The sequence below is a fragment of the Hemiscyllium ocellatum genome, chromosome 24 (genome assembly GCF_020745735.1).
Source record: "Hemiscyllium ocellatum isolate sHemOce1 chromosome 24, sHemOce1.pat.X.cur, whole genome shotgun sequence".
Taxonomy (NCBI): Eukaryota; Metazoa; Chordata; class Chondrichthyes; order Orectolobiformes; family Hemiscylliidae; genus Hemiscyllium; species Hemiscyllium ocellatum.
Window position 1 is genome coordinate 18,190,553 of NC_083424.1, and position 13,415 is coordinate 18,203,967.

Genomic DNA, 13,415 nt, shown 5'->3' on the forward strand with positions numbered 1-13,415 from the left:
AGAGTCATAGAGATGTACAGCATGGAAACAGACCCTTCGGTCCAACCCGTCCATGCCAACCAGATATCCCAACCCAATCTAGTCCCTCTTGCCAGCACCCGGCCCATATCCCTCCAAACCCTTCCTATTCATATACCCATCCAAATGCCTCTTAAATGTTGCAATTGTACCAGCCTTCACCACATCCTCTGGCAGCTCATTCTGTACACATACCACCCTCTGCGTGAAAAAGTTGCCCCTTAGGTCTCTTTTATATTTTTCTCCTCTCACCCTAAACCTCTGCTCTCTAGTTCTGGACTCCACGACCCCAGGGAAAAGATTTTGCCTATTTATCCTATCCATGCCCCTCATAATTTTGTAAACCTCTATAAGGTCACCCCTCAGCCTCAGACGCTGTAGGGAAAACAGCCCCAGCCTGTTCAGCCTCTCCCTGTAGCTCAGATCCTTCAACCCTGGCAACATCCTTGTAAATCTTTTCTGAACCCTATCAAGTTTCACAACATCTTTCCAATAGGAAGGAGACCAGAATTGCAGGCAATATTCCAACAGTGGCCTAACCAATGTCCTGTACAGCCGCAACATGATCTCCCAACTCCTGTACTCATATTCTGACCAAATTATGGGGTCATTTTTCTGTAATTCAAAGTATAATTGGTTTCTGAAATAATGTTTAGTCAGTGTTGCTTTTAGTTGCTTCCACTTGGTAAAACTGATGACCACTGTCTTGGGGTACTTTCCATCAACATCTTCCTCTAGTCACTGATTCCATTATTCTCTTTATCTGTTCTCTTAGGTTGAATCAGATTTAATACAACCTCCGTATCCCAATCAAAGCAAAGCTGAATTCTGACCCTGACATTCCCTCAATCCCAAATGGTATAACATCATCTGATTTAAATCCCGCCTCTGGCTATCTGGTGAATATACCCTCATCCCTAACCTGTTCCCCTTTTCACCTTCAGACCCAATTTCTCACCTAACTGACTGCTATCCTTCACCCTTTGATAGTCATCAACAAGCACATTGACTTAGATACCATTTACCACCCCCTGAGAAAAAGAACAAGAAATAGCATCACTGCGGGAAAAGACATCATCACAGGAACCAAAGGAAACCTAAACATGTAAATAAAAAGCAGGCCATACCACCAGTGCTTCACCGGAGGCTCACTGATGATGTTACCTAGTATGGTGCCGAAACATCTGAAAATGACCCTTCCAGCTCAGCGAGCAAACTTACATCCAGAACATCAGCCTGAGCTACAAATCTTCTCAAAACTCTTAACAATCCCCTTCCTGTCTCCCCCAAAGTGCCCTCACTTTTGCTTTCAGCTGCCTAGACCCCATACTCTTGAATTTCTTCCTTCACTCTTGCACCTCCCCTCCTTTACAACTTTTCTTGAAGGCTACCTTTCACCAAGCCTTGGTCCTGCTTCCAAACATCCCTAACAATAAAGACACAGTTGCCATTTGTATCTTAATTACTCCGCTGTGAAGTGTGCTGGCTGGTATTTCTGTATTGGCTGAGAGATAATGCTGCTGTTGTAATATTGTGTAGATGTTGCTGTGTTTTAGAGGCAGTAACAATCTGTCTCCCTGCTCTAGGTAACCTCGGAGAGAATGCAGGGGCAGCTGCTTCTAGTGTTTGCTAAGTACTATCTCCTTCCAAATCTCCAGGACATCCAAACCGACTGCACCAGAACTGGCCTGGGTGGATACTGGGTAAGCCTCAAAGTTGTGTCACAAAATAATGCGGCATTTGAAAGAATTGCCTAATCATTTATTGCATCAAGTCAGAACCAACATCAGCTAAACACGATTAGTCAGGTTAAAGATGGCGTTGTCATAATCATTTGCCACAGTTGCTGCCTGTGCTCTCTGATTTATCCTCTTGTACCTGAGAGTGCTGGAAGACAGCTTCACTGATGTTTGCTGTGCCTTGCCTAAATGATTAGCCATCACATATGAGTCTAAACAGTCAGAGTGAGCAAACAAATTTGCCCAGAGAGTATCACAGCCAAGCTTCCCTCCAGTTGGTAGAGGAAGGTATTTCAGGGCTGCACAGGAAGATAAAGTTCTGGCTTCTTTCACCTTCTGCAGAATCTATTGGTCCTGAGGCCAATGTCACACCATCAAACAAGTCAGCACAGACTGGTGACTACTTTCCTCGTATAACCCAGACTGCATCGATCAACTGACCTGGGAGGTCTGGTCTGGGAAATAGATTTTAATACTAAATCTGAATCCATTACTAACTTGCAATCAGAGGCAGGTTATTGGCTCATAAACCTGCTCTGATAACACCAATAAAGCAGAATACTGTGGATGCTGAAAATTGTGAAAACCAGAAAATGTAGGGAAAAGTTTAGCAGGTCAGGCAGCATCTGTGGATTGAGGAAAATAGACATTTCAGGTCTGAGACCTTTCATCAGAACATTAGATCCATTTTATTATGTTGTGTGATTTTAGCATGCATCCTAATTATCACTGCACCATCACTAGTTCTCAGAAAATGATCACAGCCCCCAATGAGAAAAAAAGTTAAAGCAGCACGAGAAAACACAAGGATCTCTTCCATTTTTGATATCAGTTGTGATGGGAGATTAAAAGATGTTGCAGCAAGTGGAAGTTGCTTCAGAACTTTCCTTGATATTGCTGTTCTGTGATTATCCCAGTCCAGTTACATAACCAATCATAGTTTGTTGCGTTTTTTTTAGTGCATTCAGTCAGAAGCAACTCATTATGTTGCTCGTTCACATCCTGCCCACATTGTTCTATTGTTGTTTGAGATCAGAATCAGCTTATTAATCCAGGGACCATGAATATGAACCCATTCTCTAATTACTGTCTGTAGATGGTTAATTTATTCTGTGAGGCATACTTGACAACACCATGCTGTTCACACCAGTCTTGCTGAGTGGGAAGTGACATGAAGACAGCATGTTTGCCTGCATTGGTTTGACAGTGTATATGTAGATGTGTGCTTGCAGAGCTCAATTTTATTCTGAGATTGAGCTAGTGCAGAAGGTGAAAAGTCATCCTTCACTCCATGACATGGCATTTACCACTTCATAACTCTCAGTGTGCCACACTGTGCATCACTGTGTGTGTGAAGGGGTTGCCTGTATATAAACATATTTTCAGATGGATTCCATTTATTATACAACATTGGTCATTCAACTGAGGGTAGAGTGCAGCATGCCGTCTGCCTAAACACCTGAAGGTCTGAATCCAGTTTTTGGACTTTGACTGAGGGCTATTTCCAGCTTACCTTAGAAGTTCTCCCTCAGCAAAACGATGTGACAGAGCTCATGGGCTCACAGTTACTGAGAGCTGGCATTGGCTTCACTGAGGACCTTCCAATAGCCCTGAACATGTTAGAGGTCAAAAGATTATCAATCCCAGATGGTACTGGTGAGTAAGATTGAAAAATAGGAACAAGGAGTTGGAGTTGGCCATTCAGTCCTTCAAGCCTGTTCCCCATTCAATCTGATCTTTGCTGATCATCCAACTCAGGACCCTGTTCTCACTTTCTCCCCGTACCCTTTGTTCCCTTTAGCCCCAAGAGTTTAGATATTTGTTGTGATTAATATTCAGCTTGTTAGGGCCTTCTACTTACCCAACCCCAACAACACTCAGTGATTTGGGATGGGCCCCACATGTTAGAGCTGCCATTAGTTGGAAATCCAACCCAGCTGAACCTCCAAAGGGAAAGCAGGATGCAGCATTGAGACAATGTGTGCACACATGTGAGTGGCCCAGTCCAGTGGCTCCATGCTGTGATGCAGTGACACAATGGCCACATGAATGACCAGCGCTTTTCTTGTTATATTGTAACAGGGGAACAAAGGAGGAGTCAGCGCCAGGCTGTCTCTATGCGGTCACATGATTTGTTTCCTCAACTGTCATTTGCCAGCTCATATGGAGAACTCCGAACAGAGAATGGACAACTTTGAGAGTATCCTCCAGCTGCAGCAGTTCAATGGCCCTGCTGCCAATGGAGTCCTTGACCATGAGTAAGTGTCAACATCACTCCTCATGGAAAATTCTTACCGTAGCCTTTCAGGTGGAGAGTAAGGGACTTGGATGGGGGAGACAGGGTTTAATATACATTTTGAAGATGATGCCTGATCTAGTCATAGAGCCATAGAGATGTACAGATCGGAAATAGACCCTTCGGTCCAATTTGTCCATGCTGACCAGGTATCTTAACTAATCTAGTCCCATTTGCCAGCACCCGGTCCATATCCCTCCAAACCCTTCCTATTCATATACCCATCCAGATGCCTTTTAAATGGTGTAATTCTACCAGCATCCACCACTTCCTCTGGCAGCTCATACCATACACGTACCACTCTCTGCATGAAAAAGTTGCCCCTCAGGTCCAGTTTGAATCTTTCCCCTCTCACCTTAAACCTATGTTTTGGTTTCTCCCACCAAATAGACCTTGTCTATTTACCCTATCCATGACCCTCATGATATTATAAACCTCTGTAAGGTCACCTCTCAGCCTCCAACACTCCACCTGTTGGGTTGAAAAGCCTCCCTCTGATATTGTTATTAAATTCCCTATAGTATGGAACAGACCCTTCAGCCCAACAAATCCCTCCAAACAGTAACCAACCCAGACCCATTCCCCTACATTTACCCCTGACTAATGCATGTTACACCATGGGCAATTTAGCACAGCTAGTTCACCAGAACTGCACATCTTTGGATTGTGGGAGGAGACCAGAGCATCCACGCAGACACAGGGAGAATGTGCAAACTCCACATGGACAGCCACCCAAGTCGGGATCAAACCCTGGTCCCTGGCACTATGAGGTAGCAGTGCTAACCACTGAGCCACCCCTGTGGTTTGTTATCCCGCTTTGTGCTTTGCTATCCTATGAGTCTACATGAACAAGGTGAAGACTTTGACTGAGATTTCAAAGCCAGAGAAGAATGAAGGCTGGAAATCTTGATACTTATTGAGTGCCAGGATAAGGATGTTTGGTGAGGACATGTGTAGGTTGAGGAGTTTTGCAAAGATGAAGGTAACATTGAAGAAAGTGACAGGGATAAGGTGAGATAAAGTTGAGATGCAACTAGACAATATGGCTGAAAATTTTGAAATTCAGAAAAGTATCCAAAGAAAATTTGATTTGGGTTAAGGGTTGAAGTTATTTGGAGGCTCTGATGAGTTGTTGTTGTGTTTTGATGCAGCGTTGTCTTCTGGTTTGGGGACCTGAATTTTCGAATCGAACAATATGACATCCGTTTTGTGAAAAGTGCCATTGAGAAGAACAAATTGGGCATTCTGTGGGAGAAGGACCAGGTAGGATCATTGAAACAAAAACACTTTATGGGAATCTTCAACCCAGCATTGTTGTCTAACTCATCGAAATAATCAGCCTCACAAAACTGGACAGAAACATTGTGGGTCCAGTGTTCAGGAAGCTTGGGGCCCAATCACCAGGAGGCTGGTGGGTGATGTTACTGGATTAGTAATCAGTAATTAGATCGAGTGATCTCGAATGCTCTGCTGACAGAAATTCAAATTCCATCACAGCATCCAGAGAATAAAATGTTAGATTTGACAATATTGCACCGGATTGTCACAGAAACCTATCTGGTTCACTAATACCCGATAGCGAAGGAAATCTGTTGTCTTTACCCAATCCAGCTACACCAATATGATTGACCCTTGACCACCATCTGAACTGACCTAGTCAGCCACTCCCTGTAAGTGGGTTCACCATTAGCTGTTCAAGATCAGTTAGGACTGGGCAGTAAATCTGGGCCAGGCCGGCGAGTGTCACATCCCAAGATCAACGAAAAAAAACTTGTTGCCGACTTTTCACCTCAAGGTCATAGATTCCTCTCCAGCCCTGGTTACAAGCATGTACTCTCCAATTGGTTGTCTTTGGCAATCTCATGGAGAGAAGCCAGCCAATTGGAAAATGTCATATTGCTGGCTGGGACAGTGAGAGGGAATCATATTCTGTGATTGTGAAAGAATCTCACCTAGGATGTGAAAGAATCTGATCTAGGATGTAAGAAAATGAAACAACATTTAATTTCTTACCAAAATTAACTTGAAATCTTTGAAGCATACCTCAATTAATTCATTAGCTCAGCAGGGGAATACAAGATAATGGTTATCTTGGAGACCTGAGTCACCTTTTCGGCTCATTCAAGCAGTGGAACATTTTTGTGTACTGATTGTAGGACGTGTGTTTCATAAATAGACTACAGAACATCAGCAACTACTTATTACTGTGGTTGTGGCGGGGAGGGGGGGCTTTGAGTCTCCCAGAATGGGAGATAGTAGTTACAGCTGAGATGGACAAAGAGTTAACACAAGCTCTGCACAATCTGTCCTCTCTGTGTTCTTGGACTACTTTTACCTCAGTGGAATCTATCACAGATGCCCAGTTGTCCATTTTGTCATTGCCCAAGGAAAAAGGCTTTGAAAAGTAGGCAGGTTACCATGACAACAGAATCATTTTGGGAACTGTTAAAATAGAAAATTCAAGTGCCCTCTGGCTGAACATAAAGCTTGAATGGAATAAACAGACTGAAAGAAGAAAACAAATCGTTGTTAAATCAGGCACTGAAAAGAAATAAAACAGCTTTAGCCATTCACAGGTAGAATCTTAATTCAAACCCAAGCTTACTTTTCTGATTGCTCTGAGAATGACATGGAATATTTTTAAGATTATCATGGCCTGCCATTTTCTTTGTTTCCTGCCCCGATCTACAGTTCCGATTCACTCAGGGCGGGATCTTTCTCCAATGGGTGGCCTCACCAAAGCAGCCTTTCTCAATGTGCAAAGAAGGACTTTTCTATTCTGGAATGCAGCATGACTGAATGACATCTTGCCCCTAACTGACTGACATTTCACAATTTCTCTCCTAAATTTATACTTTCAAACATTTTTACAAACATTTGTAAAGTCCCCGATCATTCCTTTGGCACTTTGACCACACCTGTAACACCCATACTGTTATCCCCACAGATGCTGGAAATAAATGAGCAGTTTATTTTTTTCAAAGCAACATGGATAAAGGGCAATCTGTAACAAGATGGGGTCAAGGGGATTGGTTGACTTCATTTCTTATCTGCAAACATACATAATACCGCCAAGCCTGGAGTAGCCTCTTGTCTGGACAGGTTATTAAAATCTAAATGATCTTTTGAAGTATTCCTTGCAGAAGATATGAAAAATGCAACCAATCTCTCCTGTAGATTTAACAGTTGCCATTATCCAAATGCCTACAGAGCTGAAACACAATGAAGATAGGCTTAGTGGCTGCAGAATGGATGCAAGGAAAAAGTATTTTATCACAAGGAAGTGCAAATAGCTGAGTTTCAAACTCTGCCATTATTCAATGCCAATCTATTTTGGGAACATTTATGTGGACAATGGAAGCACCAAGACTATGGTCACCTGACAGAAACCAGCAAATCAGAAGTAGCAGACAGTTTGAGAGCTGCCTCATGTCAGTGAGTGTGGGAGGCCAGAGGATCACAGAGAGAAGAGATCCCATCAGCAAAGAAAGGAACCTACCTAGGACCCTATAATGGACAATGAGTGGGTCTATGCTTTTGTCTAAATAAAAACCGAAAGAACTGCAGATGCTGTAAATTGGAAACAAAAACAGAAATTGCTGGAAAACTGCAACAGGTCTGGCAGCATCTGTGGAGGGAAATTTGATTTAATATTTTAGTTTGAGTGACCCTTCCTCAGAATGTTTTTGTTTACAGATTTGCAAATCCCAGCCTGATCTTTGCGGAGTTATAACTTCAATTGGTGCAAAGCCAGAAACTGACTGTTGCAAGGAGTAAACCACTGTGACCTCATCAGTTAAAAAACATCCTACCTCCATTTAGTTCCATCGGCAAAATAAACAGATATTGACTTTTCTTTTAAAACTTTTGAGTCTGTTTGTGGAAATCATAGTGCTTAAGGGGTTAAAACATTTCTTTTAAACATGTCTAGTTGCAGGTAGTCAAGAGGGAGACCATCCTACTGTCTATTCCCTATCGATAACACAGTCTGTGTCTGTACTTGAGGAGATAAAGACAGAAAATGAGGAAATATGAGTGGATCTTTGCAATATCTGTAAATGCAGAAACAGAATAAACATTTCAGATAAAATAAACTTTCAAAGTCTAGAGCTCTATTTTGCTTCGGTTCTGATGCAAGTTTTTGACATGAAATATTATGATATATTATTTCATGGGATGCGGGGTTACAGCAAGGCCAGCATTTGTTGCCTCTCACTAATTGCCTTGGATAGGGCCAAGATGTTAAGAAGACACATTATCCATGTCTAGTGAGAGAAAGTATAGATAGAGTCAAACTGAAAGAGAAAGTGCACAATTACCTGAGGATTAGTTATGGGTCAGAATATGGAGCAGAATGTAAAAATTAGAAAATAGTATTTTTTTAAATATGAGGGAGTATGAGAGAAAGCCAACTAGACATTTAAAATCAGGTAGTAAAAGTTTGTATGCGCCTTTAAAAAGCGAGAAGGAGTAAGTAAATTGAGCATTGGCTGTTTAGACAGTAAGTCTGGGGAATTAGAATTGGGAAATGAGAGAACAATTGATAAATTGAATCAATATTTTATGCCCCTCTTCACTGAAGAGGATACTAATATGATCCCAAGAATAATTGTAGAACAAGAGCTGAAAGGGGAAGAAGAACCTAAGCAGTCATAATCACCAGAGATAAAGTACTGAGCAAATTATTAGTAAGTTATTAAAACATAATCCCCATTTACTTACAGATACATTGAACTTTATGAACAATATATTTTCTTTTAAAAACAAGCATACAGACCAAATGTTTGCTGAGGGTATAAATTCAGTGGCTGTCTAAAGTTCCTGATGCTAAATCCCAATAGAATCATGGAATATCATACCTGAAGAGTGTCAAGGTAACTTTAGATGGTGACTCTTCAGAGCAAGAGATGTAATTCAATGTGACGTCACAGACTGTGGACATGATACAAGTTATAAGAAGGGCTGTTGTGGGAAAAAGACATATTTGTGTTTTACCCTAGCAGGAATATACAAGAAAAATACAAACTGCAACCCCTGGCCTCAGTGTGCTAGTGTGCTAGCTTGTGGTCCAAAGTTCCACTGTGCTAAAGGGTGCTCTGAAGGAATACAACTGAGAACATTCATTTAAACATCTCTGCATGTGCAGGTAAAAACACTGAACTCTCTCTGATTGCTGAAAGCAAGTCAATACAGTCACTGTAAAAGGAAACTGGAAAAATTCCTTTCAGCTAGCTGCAAACAACTCCTTAAATTCAAACTTCACCACTGGAATCTTCCAACAAAATGACCGCAATGTTTCACAACTGATTTGTCACAAACAAACTAAAGACCAATTTGTATATTCCTTTTGCAAACTTTACCTTTCTGGAATTGCCTCTTATTTCTTGTCTGAGTGTTTGTCATTACATTTCATCTTTTATCATGTTTTAGTAGTAAATTATCTCACTTCTTTATTAACTCAAGAAATGCTTAAATTGGCTTCTTTTGTCAACTTAAATATAAGGCGGGATCTAGGGTTTTGATCATAGAGTCGTAGAGGTGCACAACACAGAAATAGTTGGTTCAACTCAATGAGGCATTGAAGGAATCATGATGTTTCCAAGTCAGGATGGTGCATTGCCTGGAGCTGAGCTTGCAAGTGGTGGTGTTCTGATGTGTCTGATGCCCTTGTCTTTCTAGATGTAGAGAGGTAATGGATTGGGACATACAGTTGAAAGAGGCTTGGCGAGTTGCTGTAGTGCATTCTGTAAGTGCCACACAATTTCCACAAATGCTATCCGACCCTCTGAGTATTTTCACATTTTTCCGTTTTTACTCATATTTTGAACTTTCTCGGTATTTCACAGTTGCATCATTTTTTCAGTGACAGTTGAGCAATCTTCACCAGTATTGAGTTGCTATTGTAAGAGCTGGGCATCCCCTATTGGCACAGTGAGCACAGGGCATTTATCATTAATGCTGGAGAGACTCTCGATATTGTGGCAACTGTGTCCTGTGCCCAGTACGGTGGAGGCTAGATGCCAGTATTCTAAAGACTGCATGTTTTATAATATTAGATTGACTTTTGACAAATTATATGAGAATATACTAGAACTATTCAGCAGGTTTGGTAACATCCATTTAGACTCGAAACCCAATGTCATTAGAATGAAAGGTAAGTGGTCTCTGATTGCACAGAGACATATGGCTACCTTTTCTGAACTCGATGTAGCCTATTTGGAAGCGTATATACACACACACACACACACACACACACACACACACACACACACACACACACACACACACACACACACACACACCCTCTCACAGACTTATACCCCATTATACATACACAGACGCATACTCTCTCACATACACTCACACCTCCATACACACACACTCACTCAGTCTCCCCTGCGCACGCACACACACCCACAGGTTTGAGGGATGAATTTGTACTTGAAGAATTACATTTTATTTTGCTCAAAAACTGCATGAATCCATGTCAGATTCGTTAATTCCCACTTTATAAATAGAATCAGTCTGACCTAACATTGGGACACAGACAGACTTTAACTTCACGCCTTCAATGCGTTATCTGAGCTGAGATGACACCTAATGTTAAAAGCTATCTTGAGAATGTAACTTTAAAGAAGTTCTAGGATTTACATATGCAGCAACTGGAACTAACATAGTCATTCTAAAAGATGAAAGATTTAAGCTAAATTTGTTTAAGATTTTATTCCATGGCACTGCAATCCTGTTGCTATAAAGTCTGTGTCTTATGATTTTGCTCCACAACTACCTGACGAAGAATCAGCGCTTCGAAAGTAGAGATTCCAAATAAACCTGTTGGACTATAACCTGATGTTGTGTGATTTTTAACTTTGTCCACCCCAGTCCAACACTGGCACCTCCAAATCATATTTGGAAACTGTTGGCCTTATTCAGTCTGAACACCATCTGCCACTTTAATGAGGTGGGAGCACCCTCTGTTGGTAGTGTATATTCCTGTTGACCTAATCTAATGTTTCCGAATTGGCATTCATGAGATTAAGAATGAATAACCCGGGTTACCTATTTAGTATATCAGGACATATTTCTTATGTCAAAGTCTTCAGTTATTTTGGCTACATCAAATGTGAACAAAATCTATTATCTAATGCAGTCTCAATTAAATCTCCTCATCCTAAATGCCATACGACAACAGGAAAATCCAAGACATCTTTCACTTTCATTCCCCAGTGTTGTGACATGTTTCACAATGCTGTTAAATGTAGCTATCAATGACAGATATTTGTATCTACTATTGACATAAACAGGCTTTTTAACTGAAGGGCCCTTAACATCAGCACCACTTTATTTTAAATCATTATTAAAATACATTTTGTATTGATGTTTATCAAATTTGGGAATGAGAGTGTTGAGAATTGTACATCCTCCCAGCTTTTCAGGCACTGTCAAAATGACAGAGACGGGGTAAAGCTCACTCTACATTCCCTTAACATTCTTTGGCTCATCTTCAGGAATGTAATGTGTTTCCACTCTCCCAGCTGTAATGAGTGAGATTGTCACTTCAGTGCTCAATTAGAGGCTGTCTTAATGTGTACCACCAACTTGATAGAAAGTAGACTGTTACATTCTCAAACTGACTTCACTAAGGATCCTGACTGGGGAGACTATCATCGTAATCACTTGAGCTGGTTCTGGTATGTGTTACTGTGGGACGGACATTATAACTCAGTATAAACCCTCTCATCACAGCCATTTTAAAACGATCAGTAATGTGGAAAGAACGTTTACATTTAGACAGCAGCTTTCACAAACTCAGGCACTGGCAAAACATTGTGCAGCCAATGAAGTCATTCTGAACTTTTAGCACTGATGTGATAAAGGAAATGTGTTGGTCTAAAAATGGTCCATTTAGCCCAACTGGTGCCCAGCGGCCTGCTTCCACTAACTTCATCCAACGCAGTTACTGTATCCTTTAAACTTATACATGGTAAGATCCAACAAACAGCAACTAAGTAAATTACCTTCCTTGTCTGTCTTTGCTAATGTTATTTGAGGGACCAGATTTGGTCAGGAGACAGGAGAGACCTCCACACACTTTTTCACCTCTTGCCACACGCTCCTGCAAAGTGACTGGGACCGTGGTTTACTATCTCGTTGCAGTATCCAGCATTGCTAACAGTGTAGCACTCTCTCAGTACTGCACTGATGTATCTCCCTAGAGCATGTGCTTCAGCTTTGAAACTCACAATCCTTAGACTCTGAGGTGTGAATATTGCTGCTGAGTCAAGACTGACATCTATTGGTTGATGTTAATATAATTTGTGTGCCTTGTTGCTGCGCTGCTTGTTAACAGTGATACTTGCTTTTTACAGTTGAACATTGCAAAGGCAATTGAGCCAGCACTGAATGGATTTCAGGAAGGGCCTCTCAACTTTAGGCCAACGTACAAATATGATGTGGGCACAAACACATTTGACACCAGGTAAGACAGCTTTGGCCTCTGGGATTTCTCAGCTCACTTGGCTGATGACATTTATGGCATTTGTTATTAAGTTCAATCTGCAACAAGCTCCAAGAATGACCAGTGTGTAAATATATGTGGGCTATTGCTCAGCCATTTCAACTAGCTGCAAGCATCTAGCTAATGGGAAACATTCAGCAAACTTCCTGGAGTTGATTATATGTATAAAAATAGAGTAATACATTGTATCCACTGAAAAAAGAATTTATTATGGACTGACAGGTATATTTCGATGGTGATTCTCAGTCTTTGCAACCACATCGATAACAAGTTATTAAAGAACATTTGAAGTTAATTATATGAAAGATATTTTTCTCTTTTCATTTTCCCCTGCCCTCCTGCTCTTTCAGAACTCTTTCAGAATTCCCAAGGTGTGTGCCATTCTCTAGATGTCAATGTAGACAGTGACCATGAGGAGGCAGTGTTCGATTATTGTTGTGACTCTCTGGGTTAGCTAACTGGTGTATCCTTCCTAGAGCCATCACTAACATTAGAACTTTCATTAAAGTACGCAAAGTCTCCATTTTACCTGTCAGGTAGAGTCAGGTTAGCAAAGAATATTGACCAGGTTTCTGTACTTAACAAGTCCAGGAAACTTTGCTTTAACCCACACCTTATGAACCGACACTATCGATAAACCAACAAAAATTATACACCACAAATACTGTGAAGTTTATTGTATTATTCTGTCCAATTCTTATCGTTTTTAAAATGTATTTACCTCTATGTAATTATACTTGTTGTTCAATCGAATGGCCATTTGAAATACAAACAGTTGAGTCAATTTCGTTTCAAATATCGTGAGATACTGCCGATGTCTGAGTAGTCAGTTGAAGGTGAGAGG

The 13,415-nt window shown here is 41.0% G+C and overlaps 1 protein-coding gene across 2 annotated transcripts in view; it reads left to right on the forward strand.

Moving 5' to 3' along the window:
• Window positions 1–13,415, forward strand: part of inpp5jb (inositol polyphosphate-5-phosphatase Jb) — an 82,513-nt gene that overhangs the window by 50,707 nt on the left and 18,391 nt on the right. For both annotated transcript variants that reach the window (XM_060843543.1, XM_060843544.1), the window contains exons 5-8: window positions 1,605–1,721; window positions 3,840–4,015; window positions 5,205–5,316; window positions 12,423–12,532. In XM_060843543.1, the coding sequence (XP_060699526.1) occupies window positions 1,605–1,721; window positions 3,840–4,015; window positions 5,205–5,316; window positions 12,423–12,532 (515 nt within the window). The remainder of the gene's footprint in view (window positions 1–1,604; window positions 1,722–3,839; window positions 4,016–5,204; window positions 5,317–12,422; window positions 12,533–13,415) is intronic.